This window comes from Rattus norvegicus, chromosome 17 (genome assembly GCF_021556685.1).
Source record: "Rattus norvegicus strain SHRSP/BbbUtx chromosome 17, alternate assembly SHRSP_T2T, whole genome shotgun sequence".
NCBI classification, from domain to species: domain Eukaryota; kingdom Metazoa; phylum Chordata; class Mammalia; order Rodentia; family Muridae; genus Rattus; species Rattus norvegicus.
The window spans coordinates 30,709,792-30,730,328 of record NC_141550.1 but is presented as its reverse complement, the minus strand read 5'-3'; the positions used below and the strand labels follow the sequence as shown (position 1 = coordinate 30,730,328).

The 20,537-nt window shown below is 42.4% G+C and overlaps 1 protein-coding gene across 12 annotated transcripts in view; it reads left to right on the top strand.

Annotated features, from left to right (window-relative positions):
• Ripk1 (receptor interacting serine/threonine kinase 1) overlaps positions 1–19,656 on the top strand; it is a 32,227-nt gene extending 12,571 nt beyond the window's left edge. For 11 of the 12 annotated variants that reach the window (XM_087590596.1, XM_087590598.1, XM_087590597.1 and 8 more), the window contains 6 exons: positions 277–426; positions 4,665–4,741; positions 11,246–11,336; positions 12,268–12,810; positions 14,699–14,839; positions 17,167–19,656. In XM_087590596.1, the coding sequence (XP_087446722.1) occupies positions 277–426; positions 4,665–4,741; positions 11,246–11,336; positions 12,268–12,810; positions 14,699–14,839; positions 17,167–17,453 (1,289 nt within the window). In that variant the 3' untranslated portion in view covers positions 17,454–19,656. 12 annotated transcript variants of the gene reach the window in all.
• The last annotated feature ends 881 nt before the right edge of the window (positions 19,657–20,537 follow it).

Here is a 20,537-nt window from a genome sequence, read left to right as displayed (position 1 = left end):
CTATGACTTTACCCATTTATTCTGTTTGTTCTGTGAAAAGGTAGCTTTGTTCTGATTTTTTGTCTTTCTTCTGCAAAGTCAAAACATCATCCTATCATTCTGTAGTAGACTACATCAGCTCCTTGCTACAAGGTTGCTACTTTATGGAATGAGACAGCCATGGAAAAAGCATACCCTAGGTAGAGACAAAATATCAGTATTATCCAGGTCCTGTCATCTTCCTGCTTGAGAGCAGAGTGGGACTGAGCCCTAACTGAAGTTCACCCCTCTTTGCAGATGTCATCTGTACTGAGCAGTTCTTGGTCTGCATAAACTCTGGGAACAGGCCAAATGTGGAGGACATCCTTGAGTTCTGTCCAAGGGAGATCATCAGCCTCATGGAGCGGTGTTGGCAGACCAACCCAGAAGACAGGCCAACATTTTTTGGTAAGAATGGGTTGTATGCCTATTTAGGCTGCATCTGACAGGATGGCACTCTTCAGCAAGGTGACACTGGTAATTTAGTTTCTTTTCCTGTTGCTGAGACAAAGAGGACAAAGCAACTCGAGGAAAAGGTATATTTTGGCTCAGTTCAAGGGTACAGTCTACCATGGCATGGTGGGAGGTCACAGTAGCTGGAGCCCGAGGCAGCTGGCCACATTGCATCTACAGTCACAAAGGAGGCAGACATAGATGCTGGCAGTCATTTGCTCTCTCCTTTTATTCAGTGCAAGGTCTCAGCCCATGGGATGCTGCTGCCCACATTCAGGGTGGGCTTTCCCTGCTTCACACCCCCACAGACACATCTAGAAGTTGGTAAGGAGAGTCAGCCATCAGTTAGGAACATACTTTGAGTACCACTTCACCTGTGGCTTCAAACTGACTGGAAAGATTTCAAACAACTTGTCAATGAAAAGGTCTACCCTTCCACAAAGCATGGGCTTCTTCATTTCCTTCTTTAGTTTGGGGAATTAGCGTTGTTATTGTAGCACATATGCTTTCCATTTTAGCTCTTGTAAGTATACTGTCTAGTGGTGTGAAGTCCATTCCATTTTCAACAATACCTACCACTATCCATCTCCAAGATCCCTCAGCCTAGAGCACAACCCTGTGCTCAGGAAGTGTTAGCTCCACTTCCCCTTTCCTCTTTCCCCTCTCCAGCCTTAACAGTCACTATTCTATTGACTCTGACTGCACCAAGTATCTCATGTAAGCAAAAATTGCACAATACTTCTATTTTGTATCTGTTGTATTTTACCAGCTGTCTTTAAGGTCCATCCATGTGACAGAATGTGTCAAAATGTACTTTTTATTGCAGAAAAATATTCTACTCTGTAGATAGACAGTTTTTGTGAGTGTGTGTTCATCTGTTGATAAGTACTTGGCCTAACTATTTCTAGCTTCTTTCATTTATATGCCTCCTTAGTTGGCACCTTATTGGCATCCTTAGAAATGAATTCTGGCATATAGGCTGGCCCTACAGTTGAGGAAAAGGAAGGAGACACGAGCATTTGGCCCATCCCCTAGACTACCTAGGAGTGTGAAGTAGGCCAAAGGAGAAAAGCAGAGATACAATAGGAGCTACTCAGAAATGTACATAGCATCATATTGTTGTATTTCTGTGAGAAAACAGAACTGGAGTTCCAGCCATTCCCACTTTGTAAACCAAGCTGACCTCACATTTACAGAAATACCATGCCTCTGCCTTCTGGTTGCTGTGATTACAGGAATGCACTGCCATGCATGACTACACACACCTCTTACAGGTCCCACAACTCCTGACAGTGTTGTCAACTGCGAACCAAGCCATACATTGAAGGTTGTTCAAGATTCAAACTGCAGCATTTTCTTGTAGGTTCTTAAACTTGTTCTAGAGTTCTACTTTGAGTCATCTGTAGTGGTTTTTTACATGGTTTTCAAGCATGTAGGCATTATCCATATGGCATGACTTATTTTTCCAGTTTGCCATTTTATCACCCTGACTGAAGTATGTAAGCCTTCCCTTTCTCCTCACACATTTCTCCTTACACGTGTAGGGTGCATCAGACCATGCTGCAGCTTTGCTTCTGTCTTCATAATCTTCATAAAATCTCTAAAAGAAAGCCTGTGGCTTTTATTTACCCATTGTTTTGATTGTCATGTGTCATTTTTCTGATACCACATATATTTACACTTCTGACACCATGCAGGCTATCATGAGATTCCACATTTAAGAACTTATCGCCCACATTGTACACATAGCATACCTAGGTGTCTTACTCAGGGTTTCTTTTCCTGCACAAACATCATGACCAAGAAACAAGTTGGAGAGGAAAGAGTTTATTCAGCTCACACTTCCCCCTGTTCAAGACCAAAGGAAGTCAGGACTGGAACTCCCACAGGGCAGGAAGCAGGAGCTGATGCAGAGGCCATGGAGAGATTTTACTTACTGTCTCTCTTCCCCTGCTTGCTCAGTTGCTTTCCTATAGAACCCAGGACCACCAGCCCAGGGATGGTACCACCCACAAGGGGCCCTCCCCCTTCTTGATCACTAATTGAGAAAATGCCTTACAGCTGGATCTCATGGAGGCATTTTCTCTGTGACAACTCCAGCTTGAAACACAGCCAGTACACCAGGCTTCTGCCCAGCATATCCCATCTCAGGTTTGGTAGTAGGCTCATCTGACTCAGGAAATAGTGCACTTAAGTATAACTCCATGTTGTAGGATATTAAACTCAGAAACAGCCAGATGAAAGAGGTGTTTGGGTAGGGATTGCTGCGCCTCCAGACCCTCTGCAGGCAATGCCTCCCTCTCAGCACTTTTTTCTTCACTAACTCTTTGGACCCCACCATTTATGGGTTTATGTAGGAGTTTTACTGTGTGGGCACAGTTAAGCAAATCACTGGTCATTAGTGACTGAACTTAATCTCCAGTTTCTCTCCCGAGGCATCACACTGTGGTCCCCAGCATTCCAACTCCAATCAATGGCATGGCTTTTCTAGTGATCGTCCTTTGTGCTAAGGCTGTTACTCCCCTTGCTTCTGCCCCAATGACACCTTTATTTCATTAGGAGACTCAGGGATTTTTAAGAGCTACCTGTAGTATTGTAAGAGCTTGTTACCAGCTTCAGGCAGGAAAGTTCTGGCTTCCTCTTTGATGATCTCTTATATCATCCTGGCAGGGATTGACAAGCCTCTCACCAGTTTGGAGGTTGTCTTAATTACTATTCTGTTGCTGTGATAAGACAGCAGAACCAAGACAACTTATAGAAGGGTTTATTGGGGTTTACAGTTGCAGAGGGCTGGGACTACCATGACAAGGAGCACGACTGCAAGCAGGCAGGCATGGTGCTCACATCTTGACACACAACCATAAAGCAGAGATAGTTAACTGAGGATGTCTTGGGCTTTTGAAACCTCAGAAGCCTTCACCGAATGACACACCTCCTCCAACAAGGCCACACCTACTAATCCTTCCCAAACAGTCCCACTGACTGAGGACCAAGCATTCAAATATATCAACCTATGGGGGCCATTCTCATTCAAACTATCCCAGAAGTCTAGGCTGTCCATTGAGTTTGTGGGAATGGTGTAAAATCATGGTTGTTTTCTGTGGCATTAGCTGGTTAGTAGTTGATCATTGATCAAACTTTTTGTGTGCTAGTAGGCTGCTGTCACATGCTTAGTTCTTTGGTAGAAAAGAAAGCTTTTGTTGTTGTTTTGTTACTGCTATTGTGAGTGCCTGGTGATATTTCTGGATTGATAACTTTTCAGCTTTAACCGTGGGATGTATGAGTGAGGCACAGTGAACTTAGTGCCATGTGTTTTTACAGACCCTGAGGTTCAAGCCACTTTGTCTACCTTTCTTCCTCCCAAATTATCCATGTTTGTTTTATATATAGTATCTAGGATGTTTTATTAAACTTAGATGGAAGAATAAGGGAAAATATTGCTAACCTATCCTCCTAGAACTGAAGATTTCCTGTTTTGTTTTGTTTTGTTAAGATCAGGCCTCACTCAGTAAAGGGCAGGCTACCTTGGAACTCATCCCTGAACTTGTGTCAAACTCTCTTTCTCAGCCTGGGGTTACATGCATAATTTACCATATCTAGCACCACCCCCACCTCCATTCTAGTAGCTCTAGCTTCTTAGTGCCAGAGATAGAAAATGTGGAGTTCAGTCTTCTTTATTAACTTGGAAATTACCTCACACTATCAGGACTATGCTGTGGCCAGAGTAAGGCACACTGTTCTGCTGAAGTCAGGGACTGAAAGCGTCTACCTGGCATTGAGCTCTGGTCTCTTCATCAAACTTAATGTCATTGCTTTGTCTACATACTATAAGTGACTTAAAAATAATAGATTATTAATATTTGACACTTTAATAAGAAATGTGGGGAGCTGGTGAGTTGGCCTTGTTGGTAAACTGTCTTGCAAGCAGGAGGACCTGAATTTAATCAGGTTCCCATCGAGAAGCCAGTTGTGGTGATAAGTTCTTGTAATTCCAGTGCTGGGGAGGCAGACACTCATTGTCCTGGCGGACTAGCCTTGGCAGGGTCTAGACCAGCAAGAGACCCTATCTCAAAAAGCAGGGTGGATGGCAGCTAAGGGACAGCTAATGCTGTCTTTGGGCCTACATACACACTCACACACATGAAAACATGCACAAAAGATAAAAAAGTTAAAGGACTGTTTTTTTCATACAGGCATTGAAAAAGAATTTAAGCCTTTTTACTTAAGTCAATTTGAAGAATATGTAGAAGAGGATGTGGCAAGTTTAAAGGTGAGTGATCCGACAAGTGCCCAGAACAGCAGCATACCAAAATGCACTGTCAGTCATCAAAGCTAGCAGATTTGAAATGAACTAGCTTGGTGAACACGAAACAAAGTTAGCAAGTATATGAAGTACCATGTTGTCTCATTTCTCCATGCACAAAAGGAGAGGGAAATATATAAAACAATACAAACAAGAAAAGAAAAACAAAAGAAACAAACAAATAATACAAACAAAACAAAAGAAAAACAAGAAAGCATCACTTGAAGAGACTGAATTGTACGACAAGTGGGTCAGTCATTCTGAGGAATTTATAAAATACTTCGTGGGGATACGACTCAGTGATAGATTATGCATGAGGCTTTGAGTTCTGTTTCCAGCACCACAAAACAAGCAAATAACTACACATACTGTGTGTGTGTGTGTACGCACGAGCCCAAATAGAAAGAGAAGAAATATGTCTATTAAGATAGTCAAAGGACTATACATGGACTGACCCTGGACTCCAACTGCATAAGTAGCAATGAATAGCCTAATAAAAGCACCAGTGGAAAGGGAAGTCCTTGGTCCTGCCAAGACTGAACCCCCAGTGAACGTGATTGTTGGGGAGCGGGCAGTAATGGGGGAGGGGAGGATGGGAAGAGGAACACCCATATAGAGAGGGAGGGGCTAGGGGGATGTTGGCCCAGAAACCGGAAAAGGGAATGACAATCGAAATGTAGATAAGAAATACTCGAGTTAATAAAGATAAAAAAAAAAGATAGTCAAAGGAATATGAAAATAAAAACACTAATCCACAAGTTAATGCTGAGAGGGAAGTCATAGAGAAGCAAGCAGATACTGCTAGAGAACAGTCATTTGAGAACCAAACACATGCTTTCAAGAAAAGCTGGTTTCTCAATGTACTTTGTGTTGTGGTAAAAATATAAAAGGGTATTCGTGTGCCCTGTCGGTCTCTCTCGCTAGTTCCAGCTCCTTGGGGCCACTGGAACTAGTGCTAATTTATCTCAGCGGCTCCACACTGCCCTCAAGTACTCTTTGACCCAGGCAGGTCGCTGCCATGCCAGTTTCATACAGAGACCTACTATCTCTTGGTTCTCTTCCTGTGGACTCTTCACATTTCTAGCATCCACCCCCTGGTCCCAGTGGCAGCTACCCTCTCATAACTATCTGCTCCTGCTCTGTTTACATTCCCAACATCTGCTGCCTAATAGTTATGGTCTAAACTCCCAACAAACCATTAAAATTAAGACTCAACACACTCAACCCAACAATCCACAATTCATCCGTACAATAAACTCACAACCAATTGATGAGGATATAAACCGCCCACCTTGATAAGATAAATTTGCCTACAGAAATCCATCATTCTTTGCTGTCTCCATCTTGATTCTCCTTCTCTCCCACCTTACAAGAACTTTGTCCCTGCCTTATTTTTTTTACTGTCCAATCATGGCCTTGACCTAACTTATGCCAGCCCTCACCTGTATATAGACATCAACCTACACTTCATACTAAGCTCTGAGTCAAGTCAACAGCATTTAAGACTGAAGTGGAGAATTTGCTTTTGGAGTCTGAGAGGTATGTCAAAGCGCAGTTTCCACCCACCAGCTCTCCCTCTCCCTCTCCCTCTCCCTCTCCCTCTCCCTCTCCCTCTCCCTCCCCCTCTCCCTCTCCCTCTCCCTCTCCCTCTCCCTCTCTTTCTCCCTCTCCTCCCATCTCCTTCCTTCCTTCCCTCCTTAGTTGTCACTATGCCACCATAACTGTCTCAGGATTACACCCACATAGATGTGAAAGGTAAACTCCAATAAATAAGCAATGGGAGCAAACTGATTTCCAAGTAAGTAGGCAGGTAGATAGAGAAACTAGTTAGAGTTTCCAGACTTCAGAGGGATACTTACACTATAAAAGAGACATACAATAATCGAGGTAGACATCAAGTGGAGAAAAGCATTGCCATAAGCAGGAATAATAATAATAATAATAATAATAATAATAATAATAATAATAATAATAATAATAACAATAAGCTTGATAATGAAAAAAAGGTTCAGTTCACAGAAAGATACAGTAGCTTTCAATGTGGACATACCCATGGTAACATTTTCTTAAACATACACATCAAAAAATGATAGAACTCAGAGAAAAATAGACAAATCCTAACCTTGCTTAGGAATACATCAATCTTTAATTGATACAGCAAACAGATCCAAACAATCAGTAAGGAGTTTGACTGTTTGAAACACATTTTTAATACAAGACCTAATACAAACATATAAATCTTTTTATCAAATAACCTCTAAACAACTGCTGTCTTAGCAGTTACAACTGCTGTCTTATTTTCTTTCTATGATAAAATACTCTGACAAAGGCAACTGAAAGGGAAGAGGGTTTATTTGGCCCACAATTCCAGGTTCAGTCAATTATTACAAGGTCAAGGTAGCAGGAACTTAAAGCAGCTAGTCACATTATAATCCACAGTCAGGAGCAAAAAACAATTAATTCATGTACCCATGTTAACACTCTTCTTGTTTTTCTCCACTCTATAATTCTCTCTGCCAAAGGAGTGGTGCCACCACACACAGTGGGCTTGTCATCATAGTAATCAAAATAATCCCCCACAGACTTGTCCACAGGCCAATCTAATGTAGACAGTGCCCTACTGAGACTCTCTTCCTAGCTGACTCTAGAGTAGACAGTTAAAATTAACCATCACATTTTCCTTCGAATAGTAACCATCACACCTACTGTCAATAGTTTTAAAAAGCACAGAACGTTTTTAAGATGAACATATATAAACATTTGAAAAGTAACTGAAGAGGTGGATCAGTGATTTAGAACCCTTACTGTTTCTCCCTAAAGACTGAGGAGCACAGAACCCAGAGGAATCTTACAAGTCAGAAAGACAAGCTACTGCCTCAAATCATGGACAGAAGCAAGACATAGAAACACACACTCGGCAGGCTCAAATACATCTCTATGAGTTTGGGGCTAGCCAAATCTATACAGTGGACTCTGTTTCAAAAACGACAACAGAAAAGAAAAATCAAAAATGCACAGACAAAGTACTGAAGTCAACAGATCACCAAAGAGAATGCTCAAGCAGCCAGCAGCTATATCAGAAAAGTATATAACCCTACCAGTAATCTGGGAAATGCAAAATAAAACCAGAGCAGGTGATACAGCGTGTCTATAGATGGGCAAACATGTAGAAACTTTTTAAAAGACCTGAAAGAACACTAAATAAATGCTGGGGTGGTTGCGGGATGAGGGAAGCAGATAGCCCACTAGAGATGTAGCTTTCCTAGTGCCACTGCTGTAGAGACACAGCCCTAATGACAAATCCTCCACGTCCTTTAGACAATGCAACAAACTTAAGTTGGCATGGGGGAAAGAGAAAAAAAGGAACAAACAAGCATACCACTCTAGGCAGCAGATGATGTAGCTAAAACAATGTTTTTAAACAAGAATCATCATCATAATAGGAAGAAATACCATATCACTGACCAGCAAGTCTCTGAACTGTATCTGTCCTCACAGAAAAACAAATTGAATCACTTACAGTTTTTCACTTCTAAGATTACCATTTTCGAATGTCTGATAATAGTGTTGGTAAAATTGCAGAACAGTAGACATCCAATTGGTGAAGTTTCTTGGAAGCTAAATTACCAGTAAGGCATTGTAGAAGCCTATCCTCACATATGTGTTCAAAGCATTATGAAACTGCCCGTGCAGGGACACTTAGAGCCTTAGGAGCCCATCCTAGCATACACATGCAAACTTGAACTATCAAAAGTTGCTTATACCTTAGTTAACAAGTAAAAAAATGGCAACAGTGTGAACGTCTTAAATAGACCCCAAAATCATGACTGATCCAAACACAGTCTGTATTGAGAAGAGGTGAAAATGAAATGTGATGACTCAGCAGGGTCTTCAGGACTTGATAATAAGAAGGAAAAGTCACACAACAGCACTGTTGCTATTCCCTTCGTATTAAATGGTGTGTGCGTGTGTGTGCACGTGTGTGTGTGTGTGTGTGTGTGTGTGTGTGTGTGTGTGTGTGTGCGCGCGCGCACGCGCGCGCACCAGTGCCAAGAGGGAGGAAAGGGCTGTGCCTCCCACTCTGAATGAAATTCTCCGCAAAGAACAGGGTAGAGGTTCGGAGGGAACAGCACACAGAGGTGGTTCTGCATGTTCTACATTGTGGGAATTTTCAAGACTCTTACTTAAATACATTGTGTATTGAAAAATAACTATAAAAATCACTTTCACAAAATGTTTAAAAAATGCACGAAAATTCTAGGCATGGTAACACATGGTGACATTCTTTAATCCCACACTTGGGGCAAGTAGATATCTGTAAGTTCAAGGTCAGCCTGATCTATATAACTGAGTTCCAAAACAACATAGGGCTACAGAGTGAGACCCTGACTTATACAAAACAATACTTAAAGCTAAATTTCATGATAATTAAAAACAATATATAAAATTCTACAAGATGTAGACATACAATATGCTGTGGCATTCCTTTCCAAATAATGCATTTATTCAGGAAATGATTTTGAACCACTTACTAATATTAATATTCTGCTAAGAAGAAAATACAAATGTGAATAGAAAAAATCTTGGAGGAAAGTTATAAAAATGTTATATCTTTGGTAGGCTGTGAAAAATATAATTTTCTACATTTCATATTTTCTTCAACAAAAAATGTTATTTATATGAAGAGGAAAATTATCTCTCTCATCACCTTCCCCTAATTCTGAGGATTGATCTTAGGACCTTGTGCACCCTAGGCAAGGACTCTATGATTAAGCTGTATCCCCACTCCTATTTTGTGTTTGGTAAAATACATGTAAAATGGACTTTCTAGCCATGTGAAGTATATCACCACTTTCCATTTCTAGAGTTTTATCATCACGAACACAAACTCAACTTACTAAATAGTAAGTCCCTACTTCTCCCTCTCCTAGTCTCTGGTGGTCTTTTTCTGTCTCTGAATTTCCCTGTTCTAGGTAGCCCACAGGAAATAAAGCCATACAGTGTTTTTCCATTGTGGAAGCATTTTGTTTACCATGTCATTTATTTTGTTGCTGAATAATATTCCACTGGGTGGATAGTTCCACACTTGTCTGTGACCCTTCTCTTGGTGGATGTCAGGGCTATCTCTCCCTTTGAGCTACTGTTGAATGGTGCCGTGGAAACACTGGTGTACAGGCTTTGGGGCCTAGTGTGTGCTTCCACTTCTTTGTGCTATTTACTTAGGAATGGAATGGGCAGACCGTGCAGACATCCTGTTTTAGTTTTAGGAGCCTTTAAACTATTTTCCAGGGCATCAGAACCACTCACATTCTTTACCAGCATCTACAGGAGTTCAGTTTATCCCCACCATTGTGTTGTTTTGATGTTATGGTCGTCCTCTTTGTGTTCTGTTTGAGCCATTCTGTTCAACGTGAAGTGGCATTTCCTGGCAGATGAGCGTCTCTCCTGGGCTGCTGCTAGTTTCCATTATATATCTTCTTTAGAGAAACACTACTTCAATTTTTCCACTTTGGGGGTATTTGTATGTTTTCGTTTTGACAGTGTCAAACCAATACCTAAAGCCTATCTCCAATTCATGGTCCACCTGACTCTGCCCCATGTGCTGGGCTTACAGATGTGTCCCACCCCTGGGCCTGGCTACCAGGACATTGCATGTGCTGGGCAGTCTTCTACCATCAGGTTATATCTGCAGCCCTCCCTTTGCAAGTGTCTAAATTGGTTATTGGTAGGGTATGGATGGTGGTGGTAGTTGTTGTTGCTATTGTTGTTGAGCTGTAGAAGTTTTTTGTATATTCTGAATATTCTTCTCTTATCAAATATATATGTTTCAAATATTTTCCTACCCTGTAGATTGCCTTTTCACTCTTTTGATAGTTCCTTCTGATGCACACACTTTAATTTTGATGTGACATAAATTTGACTTGATTGCATGAGATTTGAAAGCATTAGCTGTGCTTTCAGTGTCATTGTCAGGAAATTGTTGCAGGGACCAGCGCCATGACTAATTTCTCCTGTACTTTCTTCTTAGAGTATTATACTTGGAGCCCTTAAATTTGAGTTATTGATGTATTTTGAGTTAATTTTTATATATGATAAGGGCCATCTTAATTTTTTACATGTGGATGTCCAGTTTTCCCCTCACTGAATGTTCCAAGCTACCCTGGTCAAACATCAGTTAGCCATGTAATGGGGGTGGAGAGTAATTCTAAGCTACCTTTCCTGTACCTTTTATCTGTGTTTCTGTTTTATGTAAGTATCTGATTTTGCTAGCTTTGTGGTAACTTTTGAAATCAGGAAATATAAGTCCTCCAACTATGTGAATTTTTGGTTTAGCTCTTGGGAAAATGTTTAGTTTATGGGAAAATGTTACTGATTATTAAATTTGTATGAAATGTCTTGATGGTGTGAAGAGATGGATTCTTTTCAGAATAATCTTCTACTGGTTACTAAAGTGTGTCTTCTCACTTATAGAAAGAATATCCAAGTCAAAGCCCAGTTTTGAAGAGAATGTTTTCTCTGCAGCATGACTGTGTGCCCTTACCTCCAAGCAGGTCAAATTCAGGTAATGAACCTATTCATTCATTTGCATACTCACTCATTCACTTTACCCTTAAAATACTTCTGAAAACCAGAAGAAAAATAAGATCAAACAACTGACTTAATAGAATTTATGTGTCCTCTAGAATCTAGTCACGTATCTTAGAAATACTTTTTAACTATATGCTCACCAAAATCATAGTGTCCTGACACAAGTGATCTGATGTATTTCACAGAAAGACAATGACAATTCAGGAGGAAGTCAGGGACACATGTGAATGCATCATCCTTGAGACCAGAGTACTGCAGAAAAGTTGGTCTCAGATTCACACAGGGGTGCTTTTTTATTAGGTCAAAAGGGAAGATAATATGAGATACCAAGGTCACTGCCATCTCGTCTCATCTGGAGCAAATTACCAAACCCCATCCAGTCCTGCACACACCACAAGCCGTGTGTGTGTGTGTGTGTGTGTGTGTGTGTGTGTGTGTGTGTGTGTGTGTCTGAGTCTGTGTACCATATGTGTACAGTGCCCATGGCAGCCAAAAGAGGGCATCAGATCTGGAACTTTAGTTACAGGTTGTTGTGAACCGCCCTAAGTCCTCAGCAAGAATAAGAGTGCCCTGAATTGTTGAGCCATTTCTCCAGGATGTGCACAGGACACAGATACTGCTGTTTTAGACTCCACAGGGTTTCAAGGTGATAGTCACCATCTCATTCCAATGCAAGTCCCCTTCTGCCTCAGCTGTCCCTGCAACACCCTCTCTTTTGTTGCTTGTGATAATTTTCCTGTGTACTTCCTTGACAGCCAGGGTTCCTGCTGCTCACATACTAAACTTAAAGGAAGGGGACTATGATATGCTTTTCCTGATTCTTTTTCAGTATGTTACTCAAGGACAGGTTCACAGTACTCAAGTGTTATTTACTTTTTACACTGATCATTTCTTCTCTGCTACAGAACAACCCGGTTCGCTGCACAGTTCCCAGGGACTCCCAATGGGACCTGTGGAGGAGTCCTGGTTTTCTTCCTCCCCAGAGTACCCACAGGAAGAGAATGAGCGCAGTGTGCAGGCTAAACTGCAAGAGGAAGCCAGCTATCATGCTTTTGGAATATTTGCGGAAAAACAGACAAAATCACAGCCAAGGCTGAATGAGGCTTACAACAGAGAGGAGGAAAGGAAGCGAAGGGTCTCCCATGACCCCTTTGCACAGCAGAGAGTTCATGAGAATGTTAAGAGTGCAGGAGCAAAAGGTCTTCCTTATCCCAGCACAACCAGTCATGGAAATGCAGCGCACCAGCTGTCAGGGCCAGCCAGCCAAACCAAAGTGCCACTTTGGAACAACGGAGTATATAATCATCATGGGTTTGGAGCTACAGGTACAGGAGTTTGGTATGGGCCAAGTGTAAGCCAATCATATAATGCTTATAAAACTCCAGTGCCTGAGACCAACCTACCAGGAAGCATACCCACCATGCCATATATCTCCTTGGCACCACCAGGTAAATGAATTTTTTAATAATCCCCATCTTGTCCTTTTTTTACCCTTAAGAATGAAGCACCACTAGCACTGATTCTAAGTTATTGATGGGAACAAAGGGTATGTTACTTAGAGCCTGTAGCTGGCTGCTACAGCCTTACACGTTGAAACGGTCTCCATCAAACCAGTCTGTGTGTAATTGTGTTTATGTGTTTACCTGTGACTCATCATGGACGTCTCCAAGTGGATTATAGATCCTTATACCTGATAGGCATCTTTCTTTAGCCTGCATGAGATACTAATCTCAAGAGACCCAGCTACTCCAATAAATGGGAAATATTTTCTTAAATTCTTTTATTTTGCTTCTTGTCTTCTGAGGCTAAGAAAGAAGTCTTAGGTATTTTTGTTTCATATTTAGATATAAACTACAATTTGTGGTAAGAAAGGTGTTTTTCAGCTTCCATAGCTCTCTCTGGTAAGATCCAAGCTAGTTGATGTAGTTTCTAATATTTTAGCATTGAAGAGACTTAGTATTTGTCATTATTACCAAATAATCGTTCCCATGCTGCCTTCACTTAACCAGATGTCATCAGTAGCCCTTCACTTATCCAGATGTTAGCAGTAACTGTACTGTGTCCTAGGCATCCTATAGTAGAATAGGTAGAAAAAGCTTTGAGAACCACAGAACTTTCTGAATTGGCTGTGTAGCTCAATGGTACAGAGCTGGCCTAGCATGCATGAGGCCCTGTGGTCCTTGATACAAAACAAGCACACAAAAGACCAGTTTCTGTCAAAATGGCCAATTCCCCAAAGTCTCCTGCCTTTTCTGTAGGTTTTCCTGTAAGTTCTGTGGAAAGCACATTGGTGGACTAGGTATTGAGTAGGATCTATAACCATACATATCAGACACACTTTTGTTCCCTTTGCATTTTCACCTAAAATGTTTTGTGTCGCCATTATGTTTTATTCACTCACAATTAATTCAATAAAAATCCCTAGAGTGCTTCCTGCTTTGTACCATGATGCTGGAGAGCTGTAACATGAGCAAACAGTCTGAGCTTCTTTCCTCGTGGAGCTTGAATCTGAGTAGGCGGAAAGCATTCATAACCAACATCTAACATGCCGTTTTCTGGTCCTGTCTCCATATGAGTAGCCCTGTCTTACTAGTTTGCTGCAGGAGTCCTTTCTCTCCCTTTAGGCCCCAGTCCTGCCAAGAAGAGATCCCCTTAATGATGCTGAGTCTTTGCCAGCAGTAGGGGATCTCAGTTCACAGTCAGTCATGGAATTAATTACCAAGGCTTAAGGAGGATCTCATAGACCACCCAGTTAGTAAATGAACAGATTGTATTTCTCACTACAGCATGATTCTTTTCCTTGCTTCTGTGACCCAGTATAAGTAACAAATGTGAGCTTTCTAACACCACTGCCATCGAAGGAGGATGGGTTACCAGTAAGTGGGAAAGGAGAATAAAGTAGCACTTGAGTTGCTATCTGTTGTTTTGAGTGATACTACTGTAAACACAGATGTAGAAAGATCTTTAGGCAGTCTGTCTGTCTGTCTCTGTGTCTCTCTACATGTGTATATGTGTACAGACATAACTAGAATGGGATTACCAAACTATGGTCGTTCTATCTTTAATTTCTAAGAAACCCAATACTGTCATCCATGTTGGTTATATCATTTTCATTCCCAACAACGTATAGACCCTTCACATTCCCACATTCTTGCCAACATTGATGTCTTTTGTTAATGGTTGTGAAGTCAAGAAGCCACATTATAAAGAAGTGACTGTTAAGGGTATCAGGATAAGCAGTTGAGCATCTGTAATAAAGCCCCATACCTTTCCACGCCATGTATTTTCTCTTGCTTTCAATCCCATGCACTTACCTATGTCTCTTTTTCCATTCAGATGACTCCATAAGATGTACTATATACAATAGTTCTCGTGTTCAGATTGGAAACTACAACTATATGGATCTTGGACTGAGTTCACAACCACCAACCAACACTTGCAAAGTAGAGTCAACTTCCAGGCATCAAGCCGTCTTCGGTAAAATTCTTAAGGACCAATGCTGGCTGAGGAGTAACTATGGCAGACTGCCTGCCTAGCATGCATGAAGCCTTGAATTCAGTCCTCAGCACTGAAGGGAATATTTTTTTAAAGGGTGTAGTATCTTATGACTTGGACATCTTTTGACCATTTTTAAATTCTTGAGAGGAACATGATAGAATCTTAGGGTTTCTTTTAACATTCTCTCTGAGTTATCCTGTTTCCTCCTTAGTGTTATTTTAGATTTATATGTTATTTGTATGACTGTTTTGTCTTCACATACTACATGCATGCCTGGTGCCTACAGAGGTCAGAGGAGGGTGTCAGATCCCTTGGAACTGGAGTTATGAACAGTTGTGAGCTCTGTGAATGCCAGGAACTGACCCAAGCAAGAACAAGGGCTCTTAACTGCTGAGCCATCTACTCCAGCCCCTACCCAGTAGTTTTTAACTCCTTTGTAGTCTAATTGGTAGTAGTGCTATAAAGCTTAAACTAGTCAAAGAGTTAAAAACATAGGCCACTGCCTGTGAATGTTAAATTTATCATCCATGATCCTGTTCAGACTTAGGGAAATCGCTCCCTTGACTCTACAGCAAAGGGATTCTGTACAGTCTGTACAGGAGACCATGCCCTCCATAGCACTCTGTAATCAAAACAAGAGTGCTCAGACGTGTCCACAGCTCTCTCCATGGGTGGTAATGTATGCCTATAGTCCATCACTAGGGCGGTTAAAGTGGGAAGATGGTGAGTCCCAGGCCACCCTGGCCATAGCAAGACCTTGTCTCAGAAAGAAACCAGAATTCAACTTTTTGATTTACTTAGGGGTTGCTATTTTTTTCTATGAAGGGGTGCTTAATAGGCAAGGCTCTGATGGCCCTGAGATCTCTCTGTCATTGGAATGCAGAAGCAGCCACAAGTAGTTTGCACAAGGATGAAGACAGATATGGTTCCTGAAACTATTTACAAAAAAACAGAAGCCAGACTTGGCCCACAGGCCACATGAATCCCTGTACTATTCTGTTTGAGGAGTGACCTTTAAAATGCCTGAGAGAGGGGTTCTTAGCTTTTGAGGAACTCTACTGACACCAGGGCTCTACAGAGACAGTTACCTTAGGAGGTTCTTAGTCTGCTGCCATAGTTGTCAGACTCTGCACTGTGGTACTGAAGAAAGAATGGGAGCTGAGGGAGAAACAAGGTGGGGTTTCCCTTAGGTTCAGCTGCCTGAGGTGCATGAGGTCCAAAGACTATTATGGTGACTTTTTTTTTTCTTTTTTGTGAGATGCTCTTGCTCTCATTCTCTCTTTCCCCTCTTCCCTCCCTCTTTCCCTCTCTCTCTGTCTCATCTATCTATCTATCTATCTTTCTTCTTCTCTACCACCACGTGTGTGTGTATGTATGTGTATGTGTGTGTGTATGTGTATCTATGTGTGTATCTATGTATCTGTGTATCTCTGTTTCTATGTATCTACACACAGAGAGACACATATAGCTCTGGTTGCCCTGGATCTTGTTCTGTAGATCAGACTGGCCTTGAACTCACATAAATCCACCTGCTTCTGTCTCCCAAGTGCTAGGATTAAAGGCATGTGCCACCACACTGGGCTATTTCTTACCTTCATGTGTTCCCTTTATGTGTTATTTTTTGTGACCATCTAAGGTGATGGAGCTAATGGCAAGAGAAAGGTCATATATATAAAACATGAAAGGTCTTTGATTTGATAGACAAAGAAAACCTTGAAAAGTTCATATTCCTCATTGACTGAGAGATAAGGGAAGACATAATAATTAAATGAAGGTTACACTTGGTCTCATCAGTGTCCTTGTTAAGAGAAAAGTGAACTGTCTAGAAATGGGTGGCCCTGGACTACACCACATATAAGTTGACAGTTTCCCTGCCCCCGCCACTGCCCATTGTGCCCAGTTAGTCTAACTAGAAGAGTCTAACTCCCAAGTGGAGTTGAATAGAGCATCTAGCCATGTAGAGCATGTGCTCATGAAGCCATCAGTTATGGCTCAGGAAGGTGCACATCTGCCGAGAAGGAAGCAGCACCTTATTTTAACTCATGTAAAGACTCGTATTGGCTGATGGTAGGTCAAGTATTGTCCAGCAAGTCAATGACAGTTGTTATCACCAGGCATAGTGGTGCATACTATAATCCTAGTCCCAGGGAGACAAGGGGGCTACAGAGCAAGATTATCTTTTAAAAAGTTTCCTTTCTATGTCTTCATATTTTCTTTTTACTTTCCTGGGCCCTTTCAGCAACACAGGACACTAGACTGGTTGAATGGGCTGCAGCCTGATGCTTCTTCTCTTTTCTATTTAACAGCTAACACCACTAGCCTGACTGATAAACACCTGAACCCCATCAGGGAAAACATGGGAAAGCAGTGGAAAAACTGTGCCCGAAAGCTGGGCTTCACTGAGTCTCAGATCGACGAAATCGACCATGACTATGAAAGAGATGGACTGAAAGAGAAAGTTTACCAAATGCTTCAGAAGTGGCTGATGCGGGAAGGCACCAAGGGAGCCACGGTGGGAAAGCTGGCCCAGGCTCTTCACCAGTGTTGCAGGACAGACCTGCTGAACCAGCTGATTCAGGCCAGCCAGAGTTAGGCCTGGGCAGGCTCTGGCAGTGGGAACCTAACTGTTCATGGTGCACAAACCCCTCTTGCCCCCTAGCCTTCAGTACAAGCTCTGCATCTGAGCACACAGTGTGAATGGGAAGAGAGATCTGAAGCCCACAGCGATTCTTCTGAAAGTACAAGCATGCAGACTGCTGAGCGGTCCAGGACCAGTTAAAGAAAAAAATAAAAAGAATGGTCTATTGGGTTTTGAAAGGGAGAGGAGATGTTGGGGGAGAAAGATGGCCTTTGTTGCGCTTGTGTCATAGTCTCCACTTAGGTGATTTGCTCAGTTTCCTGTGCTTTCAGTGGGTAAGGGGGAAACAAACAAGCGAAAAACATTTAAAGGATGTAAAATCAGCTAGCTTCCCACTTCATGTACTGCGAGTACAGTAAAGTTCTGCTCCAATGTCTTATATGAGGCACAACTCTTCTAAAAATCATAAAAATCATGCTGTTAATTTTAGCATCCAATGCTGTACTGTCACCTTAAGCTTTAAGAATCATGTCCAATTCTAGTCTATGAAATTGTCAATTAATGAGGAATTTTTAAGGAGTGCTAAAGAGAAAGAAGTCCAGGGCAGAGAGAGATCTTCAGGTACCGGCGGTCATCACAGAACTGCTGCTGTCTGTGACTACTGTAAAAAAACGACTTTACGTTTCTAAAGTTTCTCCTACCGTTCTGGTGCTTCATGCAGTTTCCCAGCCTGTGCACCCCACAGAGGGAACAGATGTGCAGGAAACACTGATCAGGAAATACCATCTCTTCCTCCCTGGATATGACTGGCACCGTAGCGCTGCTCACTGCTCAATAAACTCTCTCGGCAGTTTACTCCAGTGTTTCTTCCGTGAGCCACGAATTGAAAAAGGACAGCTTCAGAGTCTGCTTCTTGTGCCTTTGGGAAGCCCATATGCAACCTAAAAGTGAGTGAAGAAGCTGGGATAGAAGACTAAAGCCACTTAAGCCCAAGTGCAGTCACTGCTGGCACCCGCTGGTCACAGCCCATGCAGTGAATCCCCTCCAACTTCAGCAGATAGAGCACTGCCGGGATGAGCTGCAAAGCCGCTTTGGCCTTGTTGGCCATTCTGGCACTAGTTGGCACTTCATCCTCCTTGTTGGACTATCCTGTACTTGGTACAGGACACTTGGGAGCATTCCTGGCCTCTGTCCACAAGATGCCAATAGTACAAGGCAACCACACCCAACAGGTGTGACAAAAATAACTCTAGACATTGCTACATGTTCTTGGGAGGGACTCCCCTGAAACGTTATACCCCATCCCACCAGACAAGGTTTCTCGGTTCTGGCTGTCCTGGAACTCACTCTGTAGACCAGGTTGGTTTCCAACTCAGAGATCCACCTGCCTCTGCCTCTTGAGTTCTGGGATTAAAGGCCTGTGCTGCCGCCACCCACCCAGCTTCCCGCTGTAAGTTTGTATGTCTTAGTTCTCCTGTCACACGGGCCATGGTCATTTTTAACTGCATAGAGCATACACAGTGGAAGAGAATTGGGATAGGGAAGTTCCAGGCTTTCCTGAAGGAGCCTGAGTAGTCTTTAAATGCTTTCCTCTTAACCTCTGTTCTAATGCTGTTTTAAGAAGATGGAACTAAGAATACTTTCTGTGAAGTTTTAAGGGGAAAAAGTAGCCATGGAGGCCAGAGCTGGTTTTGGAATTGCAGTAGCAATCGGGGTCCTAACGATAAAATCACGTCTGTGGTGTTCAGACAGGGAAGAATTGCGTGTCCATTGCTGAAGATAGGTGCTTCAGGTCCAGGCCCAGACTGACCACAGACTTTCAGATCTTTTCCAGACTCATCGCTGACAGCCTGTGTGAGTTGAAGGATGGCCAGCAGATGGAGCCATGTACTCTCACGGTGTGCTGGCCAGCCCCTTGTCCAAGATCTGGACCCATGTCACAAAGCCAGTCATTGACAGGGACCTTTAAGTACTCCCATTTGCATCCACTACCATGATAACTGGTGACTTTGTACTCAGTGGTACCTGCCCCAAACAAGTCCCCGTGGGAGCCCAGCATGGAGTCAGAACACCTCTTTAAAGCCACTTCCTAAGCTGAGCAGAATGCTATGGTCTGAGGTACAATATATATGTATGTATGTATATATGTATGTATATGTATATACATATATATTCGTACTTTAAATACAGGATATTGAATAAAGTTTGTAAGAATATATTCCCTGTGTTGGTGTCTCCTGTGCATTCCCCCTTTGCTTGTCTGTTGCTAACAGAAGAGTGCTGATGGTGAAAGGTGTCCCATGTAGCACATTCTGTCCCCAAGAGGCCAGCACCACCGCAGTCCTTCCACGTGGCTCAGAGGCCTTTCAGCTCTGCTCTCAGTGCCGCCCTGAAAAGAGCCACGTTTACCTCTGAGGGTTTCAGGCCAAGCCACACTCCACTATTATACCTGGTCAGAAACCAGACAAGCAAGGGAGCCAGAGCAGAAAACTGGAGGAGACTCCACAGTTGCTCCCGAGCACGGGTTTTCCGCTCACTGTGCTTGTGATCCTGCCTTTCTTCAGTCGTGCGGTTACTGTGTAAGAATGAGAAAAGGAACTCTACCTCAAAAACGCCTAGAGCATTTATCACGATGTATCTTTTTCTTTGCTTTTTAAAGAGTTGTTTGCGAAGAGACGCAACCTCTTTTAACAGGAAAAAATAGTTTCAACCATTTCACTTTGAGTTAACGAAGGTTCACAGATGAACAACATATATTTTCAACCATTTCACTTGGAGTTAACGAAAGTTCACAAATGAACAACATACCCACTCAGTGGCCCTTTTATTTTTATTTGTGTGCACATGTGCTTTTTTGAACTGTAATGTGGAGGTCAGAGGTCAACTGATAGGAGTCAGTTCTCTATACAAGTGGTGCTGAATGACATCTTAATAATGAGACCCAACGGGCTGGAGAGATGGCTCAGTGGTTAAGAACACCCGACTGTTCTTCCAGAGGTCATGAGTTCAATTCCCAGCAACCACATGGTGGCTCACAACCATCTGTAAAGAGATCCGATGCCCTCTTCTGGTGTATCTGAAGACAGCTACAGTGTACTT